Here is a 24,307-nt window from a genome sequence, read left to right on the forward strand (position 1 = left end):
CCCTTTGCAAATGCATTTAGATCTGGATCCTCTGATGGTCCTTTTGTATCATCCCAGGCATGTTCACTGTTCACTTCAAGAACATTGACAAAGTTTCATACCATGGTGCAAACAGGGCAATGAGCTCCCTCCTAAGGGTGGGGGAGCAGACTGTGGCCGGATTACCTGTTGTTCAATTTTATGTGTATTTGGTGGAAAGTTTAATAGACTTGGGTGTTGTGTTACATACTAGAGCGCAAAGCTGGAGGCTGTGCCTATAAAAATAAGCATGAAGGCTGGTGGAGCTGGAGTTAGGCCAAATATTCTACTAAAGACCATCAGATTCTGCAGTAATCTCGTGCTGAGTGGCTTTGGGAGGGGGAGGTTTTGTTGGGTAACACGCATGTGTTAATTGGAAATGGGAATCTTAGAGTTTAGTCATGTCTGGAAATGTCTGAGGTATGTCTGACCAAGAAAAATCTCATTAGAAAGCTGTAATTGTCTATTATATTGTTTTTGCAACTCTTAAACTTTACATTGATAAAATTTGCATTGCTGTTCCACAAAAGCTCTTTTCTGTAACTGTTGGTAACAAAAGCCCGTGGGAGTCTTTCGTTAACTTTACGAAGTAAAATGTGGCTCATGGGCAATGCATTAGCAAGTAGGAAAGAATCCCACAATGTTGATTATTTGAAGGTTTCAGGGAGCAGTTTGTGTGGTTAAAATGGGTGACCTGCAGACCACATGGAAAACTTTAAATACATTCATAAAATTCAGTTTGTGTGTGATTGATGAATTTTTGACTTGTTCTGTTGAACTCCCTCTCTTAAGGTTTGTTTTTTTTCCCTAAGTTGGCTGAAATATGTTCACCCAATCCAATTCAGCAATTATTTTTCCTTTGCAGTTTGGGATGCTGACAAATGGGAGGGGGCATCTGTATATATATGCATTTACAGTGACTCATGAATGGTAGAGATTTTGGATAAAATGTAGTATTTGTATTGGTCTGAAACTTATTTTTATGCTGGGTTTGTTGCTTTGTGAGACATGTGGAAGTGTCAAGGGAGGTGTGAGGAGTCTGGAGGGGAGTGGAGCTGCGTAGGCTCACAGGAGTCAGCCTTTAGAGGTCAGATATGGCTTTATTCTGCTGCCCTGCACATTTTTCCCCACAGTTATGTTGTTTCTTGAAGTCTTCCCAAATTTGCAGAGGTCAACATTTTGTTCCTTACAAGAAAATGTTTGTTTGCTTTTTGTTCTTACAACAAAACAGAATCTTTCTCTGATGTCAGCGTTTAATTTGTATTTTCTGGTGCGTGGAGTTTGTGGGCTGCTTTGGGCAGCAGCAGTCTTATGTTACTGAACATTTGTTGTTTTATCACTGAAACATTAAATATTTGGCATTCCAGGGTAATAACTCTGTTTTATCTGTTTGAGGTACCATCCTTGTGGCTGCCTTCTTCTGGCATGGCTGTTGTCAGCTGCTTGTTTCATAGGCTGAGCTGCTTCCTGTTGATCTTGATTGCTTTAATATTTTAGGGTTAGCCTTTTTGGTTTTGACTTGCCTTGACTCCACTGTGTCTGTCTATACTATTGATTCATCCCATTTTCAGCTACCTTAGATTATTTAGGACTTCACTGAATTGCTGTCAAGTGCAGTGGCTTTGTTCCTGCTGCACTCGTACCTGGTATTCCAGATGCTACATTTGCAAGAACAGGAGAGAGAGAACAAGAATGAGACCAATTGTCCTGGTCTGCATCAGCCTTGTGTAACCATCCCACTGGTGCTGTGAAGAAGAGTCTTGTGTTGGGAAACACAAATGCTGGGAAGATCTGTGTGGTAGTAGTAACTGAATGACTGCTGAAGTCCAGTTTTATTCTCAGTTTCATTACCTCCTGATGCCAGCATGATCATATTCACCTTTAAAATGTTGTTGTTGAGGCTGGGTGGGGTCCCTGGTTGGGTTTTGACGAGGGTTGTTGTCCCCTGTGGATTTTGGGTAGGTCATAGCTGCCTGTGAGCTGGCTGGTGGCAGGACTCTGCCTTGCTGCTCCTGCAGCAGCATGCATGAGAGTCTTTCCTCCTGCCAGATCTGACCCTGCTCTCTTGTACTTTCATGTGTTTACTTGTGTTTATCCAGCAAGTGCATCCTGGGCTGCTGGTCTCCCTTTGGGAGTTTGAGGAGTGGCAGGTGTGGTGGCTGTCCAGCTCCTTAAAGGCAGGAGGGTTTGAGAGCTGTATCAGAGCAGCCATCCATCTGGCTGTGATGGGAGCTCAGGGGACCTGAGTTTCCTCCCATCTCCTTCTCTTCCTCCCTTGGGGAATGCCTGTGTCAATTTGAGCAATTTTCCCATCAGTGCCTCAACAGTTTTGCCCTTTGAGGGAAGCAATTGAGTTGTAGTAATAATATTGTTGCAGCTGCCACAGGCTAGGACCTTGAAGCCTGCTGCTTCTTCAGATGTGAAGAAAGGCTTGTGTGCCCAAGGCACATCTTTTCTGTGATAGCTTGTGGCCTAAGAAGTATTCTTCCTCCCTGCAAATCTTTCTTTGCTTTATTATCTAGATAAAAATCCTGTGGGTCCTCTGGCCCCTCACATTTGCCCTGGCAAAACAAACTTTATAACTTGCCCAGAGTCAGGAGTAAAGATTTTCACAGCAGGTTGGCTGCTTTTTACCTTGAAGTGCTTTGTGGGAGGAGAGTTATTTATCTCAAGGCAGTGCTTTGTTTCCTTTCCTTTTTGTGTGGCTCCCACGATTCAGAGCCTCGTGTTTGAGGCACTGTTTGTAGGGCTCCATGCAGTATTTGCATGAAGGAGTAAGAAAACACTAATAAGGATCAGAGAAAACTGAATGCATTTGGTGGGCTGTGTGTAGGGGTCTCCTCCCCTACACACTCCTCCTTTTTTGCCTTTGATGTGATACTTTGAAAAAAGAGAGGAGCAAGTGTAGGAAATGCCTTCAGTTACAGTGTTAGCTTTGCCTCAAAATACTGTGTATTTCTTCACTAAGGTGATGATGACATCTGATGACATCTGGGGCATTTATTGATGGTTTCAGTGCATGTTATATGAAACCAAAACACTAAAGGAAGATTAATGAAAGACTGACAAATGAAGAAATAGAAACAAAAGTGTCCAAGGGCTGTAAAAACATGACTTTGACCCTGAAGAGCAGAGGATAGCCTTGGCTGCAACAGGGCAGAAAGTTCCCCTTCTCTCCCCCACCTTTCATTCATACAGAAATAATGGAACATTTTGGAATGAATGCTCTCACTAATGTTTTCACCAGTGGTTTCTTGGCACGGACATATCCAATCTCCATCTACTGTTTGCTTGTGAAAACAAGTCTTTTCTCTTTTGAAAAGTGGGCAAGCACTGATTTGGAGGTGTTTAAACACTGTCTTGAAGATTCCTTATGTCACCTTTGAGTTGACTTCTTCATTGCTTATTTTCAGATTTTGCCTGTATTCGTATCCTGTGTAGGGACTCTGTATAAATCATCTCAATGTAGCCAGAGAGGAGACCAGCAGAGAGGATTAGTCTCCTCATTAATAACGGCACTGGAGTCTGTCATGATGATATTGAGGTTAGCAGCAATGTTCACTGAGCAGGGCAGAGATTTCTGTGCCCTCAAGAATCTCCGAAGAGAAACCCGATCATCTGCGCTCATGCATCCACTTCGCGTACTCGCTCCGACTTGCAGTGTGGGTGTCTTTCCCTGGCAAATGATCTCTTACTTCAGGGCTTGGATCTCAAACAGCTTGCAGTGCAGTTAAGGGCTTGATCATGGCCAGTGCTGGCTGCCCACAGCGTGTCCAGGCTGCTGCTGCTTGCACAGTGGCTCGCAGGATCAAGCCCATAATGAAGAACGTTTTAGTAGTGTGGTTATCCTCTTTGACTTAGGTTGTCATTGTTTGCTCTGGGATGCAAATGTAGGCTTCTGCCTTTGTGTGACCTCTTTGAGCTGTGTTTCTTCAGTCATTATATCAGCTCATTATATCAGCCATTAATGTACTTTGTACAGACTATTATTTTGTCTCCTCACTTGCTTATTTTCCTTGACTGTTTTTCCCTTCTCATCCCTTAAGGACCTCATCCACTGCTCTTCTGGGTAGGTTTTTCTACAGCCTTTACTGTCCCATGCGGGTTTTACAAGGCTGCTTGTCCTGGTTAATAACTGCATTAAGCACATAGAGTAATTTACCAGGATTGGGGTTTTTTTCTATTACAACATACAGACTTTGTCCACTATATTTCTGGGGCTAAAATGCTGTTTCTGGGAAGGTGGCCTTGAGCCAGAGGGTTTTCATCATCATGGAGAATGGTCTGTGTTTGTTCAGAAATCCAGTGATAGATCTCTCTGCTCAAGCTCCCAGTTCACTGAAGCACAAGCAGTGCTAGCCCAGCATTGCCTCAACCTGAAGTGCAGCTGCTCAGCTTGGATCACAGGTGGAGTTTATTTTGTATGTGCTGCTGTGGAACGGTGCCGGCAAACCCTGGAGTGTTACGGGATGAAATCCACATCTGTTTGTTTGTTTGTCTTTTTCAAGTACCCTGCCCATCCCTCTCCACCAAGCAATACGAACACCTCCATTGCCATACACAGGAACGGAGTAAATCAAAGCCCCAGAAACAGCAATGGGCTCAGGTGGTTTTGCTTTTAGTCTTGATGTTGCTCTCTTCCTTACTCTTTTCAAACATTGTCTCTTGCAACTTTGTGCTTTTGTTATGACCAACCACAATGTAAAACAAATTTGAGCTCACAACATGATTGTTCCAATAATAGGTGATACTTTAATACAGTACTGATCTAGCTGGTAACACTTATTAAAATGGGAAACTTCATTATAGAGTAAAGTTGTAGTTTTAAATTTGCCTGGCTCTGTTTGAGATTGAGACAGCTCAAAACACTTAGAACATGTAAGTACAGGCTTCCTCTACCATCTCCTTGGCCTCAGCTGTTCTGAACATGCAGTGGCACACGTGCTTATGAGTTGGCAAGATCCAGGACTGCAGTGGGTCAGGCAAATACAAAGGAAAATGAGTATTATATTAGAAAGATAATTTTCATGTGTCACATGAGAAAAACCCGAGAAAACCAAAACACAGCCCTCCCCAACCACAATGAGAACAGTGCTGGGCAAGCCTTGGTTTTGTATTAATTCCAATGAAACCTAGTCACACTTTTCTTTGATCCTACTTTGTCTCCCATTTCAGTGAATTGTTTTGGTGGCATGATCTGAAACTCTTCAAAGATCCAGGAACCAAATAATGATTTGAGCATAGCCATTACTATAGGAATGTGCATTATAGATATCTGGAGTATTAAAATTGCCCTGCATAAATGGAAGAATCCGAACTAGCAATCTTATTTTACTAAAATTTCTTTGTTTTCTATTTCTGTACTCCAAAGTTGAACAAATTAAATAAATAGAGAGACTTGGTGGGAATTAGTGCACTTGCCAGGTACATTTGCACTTGCATTTTACAGCAGGATTGACTTGTGTGCAGCAGCAATTTCTCTGGCCTGTTACAGGCTGCAAGAGATAAGAAGCAGAGGGTTTGTTTTTAGCAGAGCTGACAAAAAGGATGTAGGCTACAATTCCAAAAGGCTTGCAACAAATCTGTGTAGATGTTTAATGATTTTAACCTCTGCAGAAGGTTGCTTTGCAGAGATTGCCACAGATCCAGAAAAGCTTTTAAGGATACAGAGTAGGCTTTTACGACAGCCCCAGCTGGACACCTTCTGTGCTCCTGCCTCAACTGGTATCAGTAGTGTTTCCTGGCTTCTGCAGATGCAATTGCCTCTCTTCTGGCCCTTGGGGCATTGCCAGTCTAACTCTGACAGGAGGAAAAACAGCCTTATCAATATATTAATATCCCAGGGTGTGAAATATTCTCCCGTTAGTTGTACTAGTGCTCTTCTAAAGGATGCCCTTCTTGGGTTGGCCTGCACTGCCTCTGTCCTGTGTGTCAGATTTCACTGTGCACCCTGGCAGCAGAGGTGTTTGGGGACCTTTCACTGGGCTCACTGAAAGGTTTCTGCAGCCTCTTAGCTGGAAATGTCCAGTTTATAGCAATAACTTTCCCTAGCCCTTGGCTGGGAAGAGGCTGCTGCCTGTACATTTCTTACAACAGCAAGAGCCTTGTTGTCATCTTGCTATTTGAGGCTTTTTTTTAAGCCAGTCTGCTTGGGGGAGAAAGACTCAGAAGGCCTTGCATGGTCCCTGTAAACTTGAAGTAGCACTAATATCTTGCCCCAAGTGGTTGCATTGGCCTCCAGTCCTAGGGGGAGAAAGTGGGACATCAGAGTCTTGGTCATTGCATCTGGACCAGTATTTAGAAGTGATGTGTAACAAACATTAACAGCTTTTCCAGTTGAATTGGAATTTGGAATTTTCTTCCTGCTTGAGGTGTTAACCCCTTATCTGAACAGGAATGAGTTGTATGTGTTGTTTTGGTGGAGAATGCAGAGTGTATTGTCATTTAAGCTGACAGAAATTTGAATGCTCTGTTGTGAAGCAGTGTTGCCATGCCACATGAGAGATGCACTGAGTGAGGATCCTTTTGATTTGTGTTCTGAGCAAACACAGAATTCACCTCTGTGAGTTGCAATAAAGTAGAAATTGGGAGGAAGGAGTATTATCAGGAGTCTAGTTAGCAAAACTTCAGGAGACAGCAGATCTCATCCAAACTTGCATGAGGATACCATGTCAAACCGAGAAAGAAATCAAATCTCCTGACTGTGTTCTGTGCATCCATCATCATGAGACCACTCTTCTTTCATTTTTGTCCTTAAGCAGGGAAATTCAAGAATCTCTGTCGTCCCTGGGGTGCTGTGGTATGGTCTCCCACTACTCTTGGGCGTTCTGCTTTCAGCGCTGGAATGTTTCTGTGCCTGTCGCTCGCTCAAGGATTTAAGCCATTTATTTTGTTTGTTTATAATAGAGTTCTGGTGGGAAGACAGATGTTATGTGGGAAAGCTATTTTCCGGATCTGCTTATCCCTGTTATGTGGAATCTCACAGACCACCAGTAGCAAGTAGCTATTAGGCATCAGCTTTGAGAGATTGGCATTTTCAGAAGAGGAAATGTATTAGTTCTTGTAAGCAGCTTTGCAACAAACCCAATGACTTCTTGGCACACTTCGGCTTGGTGTTTAAAATGGATTGGAGTATGTCTTTGTTTCAATATAGCCATTTGACCTTTTGAAATATTAGTATTTTAGGAAATGGCCCGTATTTGTTCGTATCTGGCAGTAAAGGGCTGACTTGAATTCCCAAAATACATTGTCTAAGCAGCACTTAGCTATGAAGACATGGTTCTAAATAAATCTCATTTAAATGCCTGTATTCAAAATAAAAAATCAAGGTTTTCACTTTGAGTAATCTTTCTTTATCTTGAAGTCCCAGGGTACTTCAAGGAACTTAGCAATTAAATTGTATGCTATTATGATAGCAGAACAGGGACAAGTCTTTGTGTTCCAAAGAGTTCCTGTTTCAAAATATAATGTTCGAGATTTGGCCTTCATCTCTTTTCTGCTGATACTTTACAACACTGGTTTCACAACAGGCTGAGCTCACAAATTCTTAAGATTTAGGAGGAAACAATTTATTATTGTTTTATCAGAGAAGAGTCCTAACTGGGCTATCTGTGCACTTGGGAAGACTAGAAAGCTTCTTGCTCTTGGGCATCTGTTAGTCTTGTCAGGAATCTGTAGACTTCCAAATTGCCAAGGCCACGTGTGTTGAGAGAGAGCAAGTAAACACTGTAGAAAGGCAATTTTAGCATTTCCATCTTGTTCAGCCAAAGAGATTAGACGTAGTTGGAAAATTATTTCCTCAGTAGGGGGAGGATGACCACAAAACTAGAACAATTTTTTCTTTATTTGAAGAACATTTACATAAGCACACACTGTGGTGTGTGCTCAAAAGAAGAAAAACTCTTAACTTTTTGGCTGCTTCTGATCCATCTCAGGAGTACGAAACACTACAGGGATGAGCTGTGAGAGTCTCTGGAGGCCTCATGCCACTCATTTTATCACTGCAGTCTGGTTTATTCTACTCAGTTTGGGACAGAAGATGCCATGTGAGCTCACAGCTTGCCGTGCATATGTGTGCAATGGAAAATGGGAAATATTCTTCTCCTTGCTTTCTGCTTAGGACCAGATTTAGTAGCATTTAGCCGGAAATTGCTTTAGGCATGGAAGTTAGATCTGGAAGGGTTGCAACAATTAATATTTTTCATTTGTTATTTCAGCTCTGGCCATAATTTGGTGCTCTACTGAACATGCTGGTCAGTCGCTCAAGCTCCTCATGCTTCTCCTCCCATTTCAAAGTGCAAATTACAGTCTTTTTTCTGAGAAATGTTGTGGGGAAAAATCCAAGTACTGATTGTCAGGTGCTGAGCAAAAGCCCTTTAGAATCATAACGCATTTAAAAAAATATAGTTTTTTTTTTTTTTTTCTTCTATAGTTACTGCAAATGTAATCCAAGTAATGGGAACCTGTGGCTTTTATGAGAGCAGATACATCTCCCAGGGAGCACTGGTTACTGGAAAACCATGTTTCATGAGGTGTTATTTATTTGTTTCACAGTTGTGGACAGAGATACCAAACACTTGGGGTTTTTATTAGTCTTTGGTCAGTCTCTTCAGGCAGGATGGAATGGGGTTTTGGCATTTTTTGCCACTCAGTGTGTTTGATTGCAGCCCTTGGAGCTGTGGGATATCTGACAGTAAGCTTAAGGATTCAAGTTAATGGTGTACAGAATTGGTCTTCCTTGAGGCCAGCTGTGCATGGGATCTAACAGAGTGAAACAACCCATTTCTCCCTTTGCTCCCCAAGGGTGGTGGTGAGTATGTTTAGAATCTGGAAATAAAAATTGCACGTCCTATCTGCTGAGGAACCATGGCAGGACTTTGTCTGGCTTGAACCCTGACAGTAAATCTTTCCTTTGACAGCAACCTGTCCAAGGCTGTTCCCCTTCAGGTTTCTTCTGTGCCTGAGGCTTTGACAAGGTGACATGAAGTTCCTCCTTGGGAAGAGGAGCACAGTCCAACGCCAGCCTTGCCTTTTGGGGATTGCTGTGAGCGGCCAAGGGCTGAAGCAAAGCTCGTGTGACTTTTGCCATGCAGATGGAGTCAGTTCTTCATGAACATCTGTGTCCTTCTGCCTTTCCCTCCCCCAGCTGAATTAGTCACAGAAATATAGTACCATTGGGCTTTCTTTTAGAAAATGTTCATAAGAGGTTTTCAGTTATGCAGAAACAGCTACCTGGTACCCAACAGAGAGTATCTAAAAGGTGTTTTGCAAAGTACAAACATATTAATTGCTACAATTAGGCCTTTTTTTTGTTTGTTCCCACAAAAATATTAAATGGGCAAGTAATATATAAGCAGCAAAAGTATGTTAAAAAACCCCCCAACCCTGCAATAATTTTCTCTTTTCCTTCAACAGACATACATTGGCAGCGTGGTGATATCAATAAATCCCTACAGATCTCTACCCATTTATACTCCAGAGAAAGTGGAAGAATACAGAAACCGAAACTTTTATGAACTCAGTCCTCACATGTAAGTACAGCAAAGAAATTTTAGTTTTCATTCTGTCCGGGAACAGATGGTACCAGCTGTCTCTCTCCTCAAAAGATCTGTTGATTAAAGCAACCAAAATGAAAATCACACCACCACTCCCCCAAAATGATTTTTTATTAGCTCAGCCATATTTTACAGCCAAGTTAAAATGAGTTACTCTTTTTCTTTCATGCACTTAGGCCCTGAGATGTGCATTTTAGAACATTCCTCCCTAACTGTTAGCAGTAGCCAGTATTACAGCACTGGGAAGTAAGCAGTCTGTTTTCAAGGAAATCTGTTTCTTTCTAAGTCCAGATGCCTCCTGGAAGTCTTGAGGTGTTAAATATGTTTGAATCATATAGTGTTACTTTTGATATTTGAAACTCCTAATTTATCTTTGTGCAATGCAGAAAAAAAAAAAAGCCCTCTCATGATGAATGCAGAAACGTGTTGGATATGTCTGAATGGTAACTGTGGGAAAATTAAAGCTTGATCTTCTCTGTGCTGGCTGGAAATGAGCTCATTCACAGAGGACAGCCAGAGTACCCTAAATGTATAATGCTAACTTTTAAGACTGAAATTAGGATGAATAATAGGGCAAGGTGCTGTTTGCACCTTGTGGTGTGGCTGACAGTAAAGGTATGTGGTCTTCAAGGTCTGCATATTGCAGTAATCATTTTGACTTGCCAGTTTTAGAGGTGAGGCTGGAGCCAGCTGTTCCTCCCCTCAGTGTGACACTGGGAAGGAGAACTGTTTCCAGCTGGTTGTAAGGTTGCACCTGACTCTTCAGCCACAAATTCAGGAGACTGACTTGGTCAATCAGCGGTCAGATAAGTGTCTAAACAGGGCCATACATTTATGCATCTTCCTTCAGTGTTAACTTTTAGGTTAAATGAAAATTATGTGTACAAAGTGTCCTGGAAATTATTTAGTTAACTGATTAATTTTTTGCCTTAACTGTTCATCTGTCACTCTCCCCGAAGCATAGTCTGAAATGCAAACAGCCCAATAATCAGATCAAATAGGCTTCTGGTAGTTCTTGGACCTCTTGGTTCTGAACTCTGGCTAAATTCAGGTTTTCTTCTTTGCTGTTTTGTTTAGCCCAATTGCTTGCTAAATTGACACAGTTCCTTGCTAAAAGAACTTTCTTCTCTGCTAATTTTGTTCACCTGCATGAAATTTGCTGTCAAATGATGGAGTATTTTAAAAATAAAACCTGTGAATTAAAGTTTGTCTAACATTCTGAAAGTCAGTGTATGTACTTGGTTACACCTTGAATCAAGTACATAGTAATATATTGATCTCCACATTTTTCTGTCTCTCTTGAGAGATGGTTTTTCAGAACAGAAATGGTCAAGAGTCATTCTTGTGTGTATTATGAGAGTCTGAACTTGGTAGAAAAGTATTTCATAAACATCATTCATCACTAATGACAATAATTGTATGGTCAGGTTCCCACCTCACAGCAAGGACTTCTGGAGCCCAAACACTAGAAATCTACTTTAAGAGCAGGAGACTGAAGTGAGAAAATATTGACTTGTAATTTTTGTAATGAGATCTCAATTGCGTGATAGTAATAGATTTTTCCTTGCAAGTTTGGATAGAGTCCCTAGTCAAGAAAAGTGTAAGCCTAATTTGTTTTGGACAGATACATTCTCTTCACAAATTTTCTTTATTTTATATTGCTTCTGTGTGAGAGTTTTGTCTTCTGACACCTGCTAAGTGGACAAAATATCTTTAAAAATAAAGGATTAGGAAATAATCTTTGTTATGGTTTCTATTACATAATTTCCTAACTGCAGAAATATAAGATGATCTTACTTTGTGGTGACCTTGCTTCCCTTCCCTCCTGTCTCTAGATGCTTATGGGAGCTGCAAAATCAGGAGAGTCACTTTTGGCTCTGCTAAAATTGGTAACCTTCTCACCATCTTCAAGAGATATTTGGGCAGTATTGTAGGTGTATAAAATAAGTGCTATGTAGGCATCTCTGGCAAGCCTAAACCACTTTTCATCCCCTTTAGTGTGGAGTGCCTCGTGCAGTACCTAAGGATTTGGGCCAGTCCAGTTGTCCACTCTGCAAACGTGGAGCTGGCTGGATGCTGGTTAATAGATCATGAGTGGAGCTTGCAGGGTGGCTTGGAGCCAGGCCTGGGCTAATCACTATGCTTGCCTACCCTCAGTCAGGACAGACTGAGGACTGACAGACGTTGGGATGGAGCTGGCATCATCCCATCCTTGGAGCTTGCAGCTAATTCTAGGGTTGACTGCTCTGGCAGCAGTAGCACACTGCCAAAAGCAGGGTTCAGGCATGTCTAGGGAGGTTGTTGCACTTCCGCAGGGACCTTGCAATCTTCAAGGTGGTTCTTTTTTAGCTGCTCAGGAACTTTAATGAGGAGATGCCACGAGACAAATTGCAAATTTGTGGTGTTTGTTCTGCCACGGGGGTAAAAAAGCCCCATTGATTTGTGGAAATTACATACTTAGTTTTCTTTGATGTGTAAATCTGTTGAGCCATGGACTCTTCAGAAGAATTGATTGTGGGTAAGACCACTGGGAAAGACTTTTGGCTTCTGTTGTGTGATCCTGAGCAAAGTAAAATTCTTGACTGTTTAGAAGCAAACAATTTCGTCCAACCTAGAAAGTGTGTCTAGAAATAGAATTATAGTGTGTCTCTTATTTCAACTTCTCTTTTGTACAAATAATGTAACTTTTGTACTAGTGCTAGGTATAAAAATGCAAGCAATTAATTAAAACTAAATTTCTAGCAGTGGTTTGGTTAGAGATTGCTATAGAAACCAGGTCAGTGTGGCATCAAAACTCTTCCATCTCCCGTTGGTATAGCAGCTCAAATTCTCCAGTGTCTGCAGTTTTGGAGAGAACATTCAGGTTTGGGAAGCCCAGGATTTAAGTGTCAGCATCTCTAGAGCAATTTGCCATGGGATGTTCCCACAGGGACAGCTCTGTATGGAAGCTCCTGGAGAACCAAAATAATGTTTTATTGATTTTCCAGGAGTTTTGTGTGAGCTTGTGTCTAGGCTGGAACAACTTCTGTGTGCCTTGGGGTGATGGGTAAGGAAGGGTATGCTTGGGAATGTTAGCTGTCCCAGGTAAAGAGCAGGCTTGATCAGCACAGGGAAACAGCAGGAAAAAGAGACAGAAGTTTATAATGACAGGAAGGAAATCCATACCTGTGGATTTCCTGCCGTGTATGGTCGCTGCAGGAAACACACTTTAGGGGGTGAAAAATCTGTTCAGGTGTTTTCTTAGCCCTAATCTGAAAGAGGAGGGAGGGAACACCTCGTCCTCTGTTCTGTTTCCTCAAGAGCGTCTGTGAGAGTGACTGATGCTTTCAGTGACGCCAGTTAACACTTAATTGCAGGGCTTGGACAGGGTTTGTTTTTCTGGTTTTTTTTTTTTTTTTTTTTTTTTTTTTTTTTTTTTAAATAATCTCTGGAAACTAGAGTAGGGCCGCAGTCACACTTTGAATGGGCTGCCAAACTGAATTGCTGAGGGAAAGTTTCTGGTCAGGTGATTTTGGATAGCATCATAGCTGATAAAATTTGATCCAAGAGATTTTTATTTTAATAGTTCATTCCTTCCTGAATGCATTACTGTGCTACTGTTGTTGTGGCACCGTGTAATAAAAGTGTTATTTTTCTAGGTCTCCTGGAATGCTTGATTTCATAGTCTGTGGCTATTTGCATAGGTGTAATAGGAAGTTTACCAAGCTCTTTAATTGCTGGCTTGTTGTTTTTGTTTTAATGTTGTTAATCTTGCTGGTTTTGTCTTTATCTTCAAGGCAGGATCAAACTTGTCTCTGGCTTGGCAGGGCAGAGTATGACATTTCAGTGTTCAAACAGTTTGCTTCTTGATTTGTGCAGCTCTTACACTTCTGTTCTGCTCTTTCAGTTGATGTAATTGCTCCTTTGCTTACCTTGTGGCTGAGCTAGTCATGAGAGCAAACCAAGCTATCTTGCTATTTTACATTGATTTTCACTGGTGACAATGGCAGCTGCTGGCATCTTTGAAGTGAATGCAATGGGAAATCAAATAGATTATCATCCCACATATTTGTAACCATCATGTGTATCACTTCCCTACCAGTAACAGTTTTGCACTAAGGGGTTGGAGAGTAGGTGCTTTCTTGAATTTCCCTTTTTAACCATGTCTCCTGGCTACTAGCAGCTCTCTGTCCCTGGCAGGGAAGGTGTCACTTGGCTTTTTGCTCCCCTTTATGGTCTGAGATGCCCTATCTGCTTGCTCTAAAAGAATTACAGATCATTTTAAGTTGAGGGACAAAATAAAAGTAGCAGCTGTATTGCTAATGGCCAGCTACAGTCAAATAAGAGTTCAGTCCCCGTGCATGTTTCTTAGCTATGCACTGAAGTATTTAGGGTGACATTAGAAATCTAGAGGTGGCTTTTATCACACACTTAATGAATTCCACGTAGGCAATTTGCAGTATATTTTTTTTTAGTTATTGATTTTTTTAAATCAGCATTTCTGATGTTTTCTGAATAGTTTTACAAGTAAAGCTTTCAAATTTAGACTTAAATTTACACAGGCAGCTCCAGAAAACCAGCTTGCCTTAGTATGGGATACAAGCACAAATATACCAATGGGATACCTGTTAAAAGGCAGTAATGAGGAACTTATTAATGTTCCTCATTTCAGTTATTGTCATGTAGATAATTATTGGGATAAATCATTATCCTGTGGATATCTGCAGTTACTCTGACAATGGATACAATTTGCTGTTTCCTTTTCAACTTTTGAGCCAATGTAAATGCTGAATATTGAAGTTAGATTTTTGCTTCTGGCTCTTTTTCTTTTTTGCTGGTGTTAAAGGATCGGATGTCTTCAGGAACACCAAAGTTTCAGTAACTCTTTACCCTCTATGATGTAAAAAAACATTTTTTTTTTTCTGGAGGGTGTGATAAAGCTCCAGCTGTGAAGGATAATTTTTACCTGTATGTAAAAGTAAGCTTTTACCCATAGGTAGCAGAGTGGTAAGATGCATAGTAGCAGTCTTTGTGGAAGAAGGTGATGGTGGAATGAGAGCCTGTGACATAGTTAAGTGTCCTTCATTGCCCCAGAATGTTTATTTTAACATTTCCATTTCAGTTTGTACTTTCCTAATCTTTGTTTTCTTTCTTTTTCTTTTTTTCTCTTTTTTAACCACCCCACCATGGTTTTCTTCACCTTGCAGTATCTGATTTTACAGACAATTTTTCTTATTCCTAATAATTCCTGACTTCTCCAGAGACTCGGTCTTTGGACTCGTTCATGTGGCTCAGCAGAATTCTGCTTTCAGGAGAGATCTATGGCTGAGGGAAGATGCTCACTTCAGAGGTTAGTTGGCATAATTGACCACTGGGCAGGGAGGGAACATCAGTGACTGGTGGCAATCATAAATAGCAGTTAGAGAAGACTGTGAGTACCTAGTTGTTAAACCCATGCTTGCAGTGAATTGAAAGAAGAAGAGGGGGGTGGAGTCCTACAGAGAACCTTGAAATCTTTTTTTGGTAGGGCTGAGACTTAGGATTCTCTTAACCTCTGTAGAGAGGCAGAGCTGGACGTGGTGTGCCCATGAATGTAAGTCCCTCAAGCATAGAGGTGAAAAGGGGATGAGACATCACACTTGCTTCAAGGGCCAGAAGGATTTATGCCTGAGAAGAGCCTCTTCTATTGCAGTGTTCTCTCACACCAATCATGGCATGCACAGTTTTCTACATTTTGCACTTGGTTGGAGACATCAGAAGTCCTTCTGAGGAAACAAGAGTTTTGAGGAAGGCAGTTGTGATGTGGCCATACTGAAGTGAATGACCTCTGAAGAGGCATTTTGCCAGTTTGAGGGCTTAGGGTATAAAGCAGGGTTTCTTCCACATACAACAACTAATTTAGCTTTTCCTGAAATTTGAGCAGGGCTCTTTTAGTGGGTTTGGATAGCACATATTGCAGCTATCTCGCCCCAGTGCTCCAAAATTGCATATAGTCTTGTTCACAAAAACAGTATTTTCTTGTTTGCTGCTGGTTTTAGATTGCATGAAATTTTCTAGTAATGCAGAATAATACAGGAACTGATTTATAGCCGGATGTGTGGTTGTAAGGAAGCTCCAGAAATGCACCCAACACCCAAGAAGTATAAACAGCCTGAAAAAGCAGCATATATATGAATGTCATGCTCTATTTCAATTTTCAGAATATTCTGGAGCGACATTTAGACTGGATTCCAAAGTTTGGTGGAACAAGCCTTTCTGTTGGCCCTCTAAGTAGCTCAGTCTAAATTAAGAACTGAAAAGGCCCTTTAAATTCTTTTTTGCCTGGCCCTGGTGCTGTCATTGTGCTGTTGGTGCCCAGGACACGGGATGTCCAGGACAGGAGCAGACAATGCCGTGTAGCAGCAGAGCTTTGTGCAGGTGGGCTGGGGCTGGCAGGGCTGCTTGCACACAGCCTGCCTGGAGCCAGGCTGCATTTCTGTGCTCTTGTGGCATTTAAACACTTCCTAGCCTAGGAAGGAGTATATATAGAGACCTCGGGGATTATAAAAAGCATCAAGGCAAAACTGCCTCCCAAAATACCCCAGAAGATGGAGAGTGCTGGCTGCCTCTGGTCCCACCCTCCCTCATCTCCCGGTCTCTCAGAAGCTGCAGCAGTGTATTGTGCTGTGACAAAAGCATTCAGAAGCACCAGTTCTGCTGGCTCACAGACCCTTTGAGTGTCCCCAGCCACAGCAGCTGGCAGTGCTGTCAGGCCCAGCTCCTGAGGTGCCACTGCCAGAGGCCCCCTCTCTGGGCAGGACCCACCTGGCTCCAGGAGAGCCTGCTCACCCACCAGTGTCTCCTTTGGAGAGCTGTGTGTGGTCCTAGCCAGCCCTCACTTGCCCAGTGGGCTTCTTGAGGAAGAGGAATGCAAGAATTTGGGTACCTTTAAAACACTGTGAGTTTCTAAGGGAAACACTTGAGATCTGTTCCAGATGCTTCTGTAACTCTATAATTGTTGTCATGGTTTACAAAGGAAAATAATCTTGGAGCATCCCTCATGAATTAACTGCTGGCTTAGAGCCTTAACAAAATAATTTTGTTTTCAGAACTGTTTTCAAATATTTACTCGTACTCCTGTACACAACATACTTCACATTTGACTTCAGTCATGTTGGGGATGGAGAGTCGAATGTTTTTGGTTATCTTTGACAATCTCTCCCTCTTCCTTTTTCCATCCCCCTTGCATGTGAGTGTGTTTGTTATAGTCTGTGTTTATTTGTAAGCATAGAAAAGTTTGGAACTTGGCTAAATTATTAGACTGAAGATAATTAAAGAAAAAAAGCAAAAAAAAAAAAAAAAGTGCCAGAATATATGTTGGGGATGTGTGTAAATGCTTCAGCAGTCTAAACTAATGGTAACTTTTTTGCCAGATCCCATTTCTGTCATTTTCCTGGAACTGGATTGTTCTGTCTAGAATTTATATTATGCCATTGATATTTTTAGGTCCTAAAATATTGAGATTTTTTAAAGCTAATTGACATTGTCACATGAAGTAGAATGTTCAATAGCTTCATTTTTTTCTTTCATTAGAATTTTGAGACTTTTTGCACACTGAAAATAATGAGTTGTACTTAAAAAGGAGAAACTACTGTGTTTCCTTTCTTAAATGTAGTCTGAAAAGTGAGGACAGGTAGCGGCCCTGTCAAAAAGGAGACAAATCCCATTTTATGCACTGTATATACATGGACTAGAATTTTCATGATGCCTTTCCTGCACTGGCAGCCTAGTACTCTCTTTAAGGTCTGGGATTTCAAATTGCAAGTAAGAACAGCTGTTGTTCTTTCATTGGAAGTGTCTCATTGTGTTTAATGGTTGTCTTTTTTTCTTCTTTTTTTTTTCCTTTAAGCAATTTAGAGCCCACTAGAAAATGCCCATCTGCTCTGCTAGGGGCCTTTGGTGTGATTTTCGATCCAGCATCAACAAGGTTGATGTTTAAAGCCCTAAAGAAACACTACTGAAATTTCAGATATAGTACCACTGTTAACAGCAGATAATTTCCCATTCAATCTCTTTTTACCAGCACCTTTATGCAAAAGACTCTCTTTTATTCAGCTCTGGGTACAGCATGGTTAATGTAGTTTGGGTTAAGGATAAACGTTTTCATGTTAGGAATCAGGAAATACAGTCTTAATATTTACAGTCTAGCACACTGAATAATCTTGTAGTTATGTTTTGAAAAGATAACAGAGCTGGGACTCGGGTTTACAAACAAAGGTCTGAACTACAAAGACAGTTTAATTGTGGTCATTTCAGTAAATTAGTTTGAATCTGCATTTTTCTTCCATACAGCTTCCATTTTACATACTGCAGAAATTATTTTTAGTTGCTAAACCTTGTGGAGTTCAAGCTGCAACTGGTCTTAATTACTCCAAGATGATTCTTAGTGAGGATGTAGTGAGGATGAGAACAAATATGTGCAGTTGACATCCTCCTTGAGCATCAGCATTCCAAGCAAGGACGTAGATGCAGTAAATTGTTACTGGAAATAGTCCACATGGGCTGAATTGGAGCCTCATGTTTGAGCAGCCTGAAGGAGGCTTTTCATTTCTTGCTTTGACCATTCGTAGAAATATAATTCATGTCCACAAATCCCATTCACAAACTTGAGCAAATGGCATTTAATAGACTAGATAGACACGTTAGCTCAATGTTGTACCTGAGCTAACAAGCTCTCAGAAGCTCAGATAAGCTTCAGAGCCTACTTTGCCCAGGGGCTCATGGCAGGGACTTTATTTGGAAAAGAGAGCTGGGAGGCAGAAATTAAATTGTGTAAGCCTTCTTAACAAACTACTTGGATTGTTAAGAGAACTTAAGAGTTACTTGCAAAATCAAAAAGGATTCAGTAACACCTCTGAGCAGAGTAGCAGCATAACTATGTAATTACATAGTGTTGACATTGCCTTTCAGATGTTTTCCAGATAAGTGAATTACTTTTATTTGCAGTTCTGTTACTGCTGTCTCTGATAAACGTGTGGGCAGCTGCATTCTAACCTTTGTTACGGAGCCTGGATTTCAAATCTGGTGATTGGCAGCTGAGTTTGGCTTACAAATAGCTCTGAGGATGTGAGAATACTCCTACTGCCCCTCTGCCCTGCTCTGTGAGACCCCCTGCAGGGCTGCTCCCAGCACAGGAAGGACAGGGACCTGTTGGAGGGACTCCAGATGATCAGAGGGATGATCAAACCTCTCCTGTGAGGAAAGGCTGAGAGATTGGGGATTGTTCAGCCTGGAGAAGAGAAGGCTTTGGGGTGACATAATTACAGCCTTTCTGAAGGGAGCCCACAACAAAGGTGGACAGAGGGACTTTGGACAAGAGCATGAGGTTGACAGTTCAAGGGGAGCTGGCTTCAGGCTGAGAGTAGGTTTGGCTTGGATATCAGGGAGAAATTCTTTGTGGAGAGACTGTAACAGTTGCCCAGAGAAGCTGTGGCTGCCCCATCCCTGGAAATGTTCAGGACCAGGCTGGATGGAGTTTGGAGCAACCTGGTGTAGCAAAGGTGTCCCTGCCCATGGCAGAGAGGTTGGAACAAGATGATCTTTAAGGTCCTTTTCAGTCCAGTCCTATGATTCTCTGATTGTATTTCTCCAGTACCAGGATATGAATTTGGTGGAATGCTTGGCATTTTTTTCTGCTGGTTTTTGAGATGTTGTAGCTCTCAGGTATGTGCTGCATGCTGGAGTATAATTGTGCTGGATTATTTCTTTGTGAAGTGAGACCTTTTAAAACATGTCCCTTTCTGTGCAGTGAGTATGTGAAACTGTGCACCTCACCTCCTGGAACATGTTTCTTTACTTTAGAATAAAAGAATAAATTTATTTTTCTCTCTCGAGTTAGCAAAGTAGAACAAATTTGTTTGAAAAGCACTGATAGTTCTGCAATAAAATTATTTGCAGTGAGACAAGACCCTGCATGAACACATGGTATCAATAAACCCTGCATGGTTCCAAAACTTGACTTGCTGTATCTCTGCTGTCACTGCATCAGGAGGAAATTACTTATTTCTGCCTTCTCACTTCAGGATGCTTCTTAGGGTTGCAGGAGAAAAAGCAGGGTTTTCTATTTGCTAAGCAGGAGAGAATGTTTTTTTGAGGCAGAGACAGGGAACAGTATTTGCTAAACATTTTTACATGTGAAACCCTAAGAGCAGCGCTCTGCCCTTCAGTGCCTCAGGAAACCCCCACAACCAGCACAGCCCTATTGTGGTTTCATTTGCAAGATGAAGAAGTCACTGGAGTTTTTGAACAGAGCAAATCAATGCTCTGCCACTGTCTGGGAACACACTGTAAGTCCCAAAAATACATCCTATTTATAAATTAAAAAAAAAAAGGAGAAAAGCAATTGGTTGTATATTCCTGTCTGTATAGGACTAAAAAAGTTGTGATGATTGTTCCCCTAATAGGATTATGGAGTCTTGTCTTCTAAATATCCAACTTAACCTGTAGTGTGGTCTTGTTATTTCGGAAATAGCTGTGAATAATTTTAAGGACCCCTTTTTAACCACTATCTGTGTTTTAAAAATGAGGAATAATTGGTTTGCATTGTTTCATTTTGATGGAAAGTGTATTCTTTGTAGTCAGCTAAGACAAGATGAATTACAGTTTTTTGGGGGGTGTTTACTGATAGCATGCTATTGTCATGGTGTGGCAGCACAATGAAGGCATTTCTTGCTCTGCAGAAAAAGATTTTATTTATGTAAAGGTTGGTGAAAGCTGAACTGAACATGTGTGTTTGCTAAGTGAATTTCCCTGTGTTTCAGACACATTCTGTATTAGGTACAGAAGCGAGTTCATTTTTCTGTAAAAATATTGAGAGTCTCTATGTTTCAATGCAGAAAGGGAATGACTGTTTTCTCCTGCTCCCTTTTTCCTCCCTGTCCCAGCAGCCCTTCATTTCCACACATATGCAAACGCTCAGAGACGCAATTCAAATCTGCTTCTGCATAGATGAAACAGTGAACTGGGATTTTAAACAATTTTGTGCCCTCTAGTTAAACTCTGACAGAAGCCAGGCATGGCAAATCAGTTTGCTCCTGTCTTCCCTTTCTTTTCAGCTGTCTGACCCCTTGCTGCTCCATTTGAACCAGGGAAGTGGAATAAATCCCAAATTTTACAAGTCCAGCCTCAGGGACTGGGAAGCTTCAGAAAGTCTGTGGAGAAAAACGAGGAGCTTGCCATGAGCATTTCTGCTGTGCTGTGGAGCTGCTTCTCTTCTTGTGTCTGCAGGCTCTTCCAGTGTGTTTGGGATGGCAGTTCAGGGAAAAACCTGCAGCTTCTGATGCAGAATATGGCTACCAGGAAGCTTCAGCCAATTGTTTTTGCAGTAAGAACACAGAGTGTAAGGACTTGGCTGGTTTAGGCAGTCATTAAATCAAGCATGCAATTGCTGATTCATCCTAGCAAATAAACATCTAATTAAATCTGATTTTTGATGAAACAATAGAAAACACTTCCTGTACTTCCCTTCAAAGATATTATAGCCCAATAAAATTATGGATTTTGTGAACAGAAATGCCTTTTCCCTCAAGAAACTTGAAACCTTTGCAGTGCAGGTGGCAGCAGACTGACTTGGGGTAGGTGTGTGGGAGGCCTGTCCATGTCCTCCTGTGTGACCATGTAGGAGCTGGTGCCTGCCTTGGATAACACAGCCTGGTGTTTGGGTCAGAGAGTGTTTGAGGTGACAGGCTCATCTGGTTAGTGCTGTGGGACTGGGACCTACTGGTCCATGCTGGACTGAACCCACAGAGTGTTAGAATGGGTGAGGAGGTGACGGTTGTGTGCCATCCAGCTGGCTGATGTAATTTCAAGGAAACGGGACTAGTCAAAAAGGGAATCCAAGCCAAGCTGGAAAGCAAGGAGATACTTGCTTCCCAGCCCCACCTCGATTTATGTGTGTCTTCACTTCAATGGCATGAACCTGCTCCAAACAGGAGTTTGCTATTTTAGGTCCCTTCTTTAGGCAAAGCCACGAGCCCTGTTTGTGTGCACTGCAGGTGTTTGTGGTGGGCACAGCTGGCACTGGCCCACGTCAGCTCACTTTGGTGTGCCCTGGAGTGCCCAGCTCAGCCTGGTGCTCCACGGAAAATGTGTCAGGGGGTCAGGGGATGGGCTGTGGGCTTGGTTATCTGCAGCACCAGGGTTCTGCCTGCTGCTCCCTGCATTCCTTGCAGGACCCAGCGTTGGTGCCATGCCCAGGCCACTCTCCCCACGCTCTCCTGGGTGTGTTTCACTGCCAGCTGACAGCACTGAGCTCTGGGATGGGATGTGGCCATGCTTGTCAGGCTTGCTAAAACTCAGAGGGAGACTTTATTTTGTAGTCTGGATTGGCAAGTGGCATGGTCGTCCTCAGCTGCAGAGATCCTGTTTTGCACTGGTTGAAAGAAAATAAGGCAACAGCTGGGTCACAGGCTCCTGGTAAAAGGCACTTCTTGTTTTCCATCACATTAATGGCAGCTCTAACAAGATGTCTTAGATGTTGTTGAAACAGGCAGAAAATCAATAGCTGCATTTTTGGCTTTTCTGTACAGTGCTGGGGAAAGATCACTGTTGGTTTAAAGAAATCTTTTTTTTTTTTTTTTTTTTCCTTGCAATAAAAGGAAATGATCAAAACTGATAAGGCCTCCCTTAGAGTGGAAATGTGTTCCATCCTGTGAGAGGGAAAAGGACCAGGTTTTGGTGAGCTGGGAGGCTGTGCAGGCACAGTATTTTGGAAGAAGTATTGTCTGAGCCTCTCTATAGGGAGGTTTTGGAGTTGAAGTTCATTGAACACACCTTAGATCTGCCTCAGTCTCAGAAAGACAAGATTTTCAGCAAGAACTTTTTTCTTTTTGTCCAGACCTCAGATTATTGGTCTGAGACAAGTCTTCTGCTAAACCTGCAGTGTATATATGAGCATCAGAGGTTATATTATATTCCTAGTCTATCAGAAAATAAATCTCTCTGGCTTAATATTAGCCTGTGTACTGAAGTGTTCTACTCATGAAAATTGAGTGGCTTTGTCCTGTTCCCCTTCCCTTGTGTAAATTATTACTGCTTCTTACAAATCCAATGGGCTGATTTGCACAGCTTTGGGCTTTAGTCTGCATCTAATAATGTCACAGTGGCTCAATAAGAAAAGTGAATAACCAAGTGGGGAGGCCTGTGCAGGAGGTACCCTTCTGCTGAGTGTATTTCCACACAGCGTTGTTGATAAAACAGGTTTCTGTGTTCACCAGGAAAATAAAAATGGAGAATATGAATAGGAGCAAAGGCTTTCCATCTGTCTTAGCACACCTCTTTATCCTGGTGTTTGAATTTGTTTTATTTTCTTTCCCTGATTGGCATGTTTGAAAGAGCAGCTGCTTGCCTGTGAAGGTCCATCCTAGCTGATGCTCCATCCATTCAGCTGTTGCTTTGTTCTCTCCAGTGGCAGGCTAATCAACCTTTTCTTTTCAAGTGTGTCAAAGAGCTGAGTATGAGACAGTTTGTAATTATGGAAAATGGGAGTACACTTTTTATCCTTAGGGCAATTAAATGATTCTGCACTATGAGCTAATACTATAAATAATCTCTTACAGTTGTTTTTCCTGAATGGTGAATTTTCCAGTGAGCTTCAATGGGTGGGGGAATATATATAGCAAATAGTGATGATTTACAATGTAAAGCCTCAAAGCACTTACAAAATCTGCTTCAACTCTTCCTAGCTCAGGTTGTTAGGATTTTCATACTGAAACAAAATGTAATTCTGATGTTTTCCCACTGCATGTCATGAGAGAAAGAAATAATTTCTTTGCTGTTACCCTGCTATTGAGCATTTCTGTGCATTCAGAAAGAGAAGAAAGGAAATTAAATGATGCTCTTAAGTAAACTTGAAGTAATTAAATTACATTTAATGTAAAATTTATATTACAAGTGCATGCACAATTTATGTATTGCTGCTATTCTTTTTAGTCTAACATGGTATATAGTTTTTGATAAGCACTGGCCTTTAGCATCCTGCCAGTGTGTTTAGACATGTTTGGGCAGAAATGAACCCTGGTACCAGGACTCTGCTTCATGAGGAATTGGGACAGTCAAAAAAAGAGGTTTTCCTCATTTCCTTAGAAAGTAGGGAACAAGTTGTCAGCCAATAGCCAAGATTAAGCAATAGATGTTCTGAAATAGGGACCCAGGGTCTCTGAATCAAAGCAACAGCTGGTGAATAAGTGAATTGACTCTACTAGTGCATGAGAAGAGCAATTGGAGAGAATTTAAAAGAGTGCTAACGAGTTACTTTTAATTGAGAATGCTAAGGATAGTGAAAGGAAGCATGAAAATGTTATCACAAATAAGTACCAGTATCTGGCAAATACTGATCCTGGTGAGTTTGGCTTGAAGGAAAAAGGTGGTAGAAAAGCTGCTCCTGTGAAGTGAATTTCTGACTTATAAGAAGGAGATTTTTATGGCTATTGTAATTATGGGTGCAGTCTGGAGTGTTCAGCTGCTGCACTGGCTGCTTGTTTCAGGGGGAGCGGGTGGGAACCTGGCTCTTGGCTCTTCCTGACCCCAGAGTACTGCTTAACACAGAGATGCTGTTCAGATGCTGAAAATTGCCAGAGCCCTTTGGAAGTTTCTCTTGGAGGGCAGTGCTGTTTCCCTTTGTTAAGTTTTTGGGTTAGGACTTTGTGAAAGATCAGGCCATCTGGAGCTTGTGGCTGAAGAGGCCGTGCTAGAAAGAAGCAGAGCCCTCTTACTGAGCT

At 41.7% G+C, this 24,307-nt stretch overlaps 1 protein-coding gene across 5 annotated transcripts in view; it reads left to right on the plus strand.

Annotated features, from left to right (window-relative positions):
• The window catches only part of MYO1B (myosin IB), a 106,605-nt gene that overhangs the window by 18,901 nt on the left and 63,397 nt on the right, over nucleotides 1-24,307 (plus strand). For all 5 annotated transcript variants that reach the window (XM_041487614.1, XM_041487617.1, XM_041487615.1 and 2 more), the window contains exon 3: nucleotides 9,433-9,548. In XM_041487614.1, the coding sequence (XP_041343548.1) occupies nucleotides 9,433-9,548 (116 nt within the window). The remainder of the gene's footprint in view (nucleotides 1-9,432; nucleotides 9,549-24,307) is intronic.

The sequence above is a fragment of the Pyrgilauda ruficollis genome, unplaced genomic scaffold (assembly GCF_017590135.1).
Source record: "Pyrgilauda ruficollis isolate IOZ18807 unplaced genomic scaffold, ASM1759013v1 scaffold81, whole genome shotgun sequence".
Taxonomy (NCBI): Eukaryota; Metazoa; Chordata; class Aves; order Passeriformes; family Passeridae; genus Pyrgilauda; species Pyrgilauda ruficollis.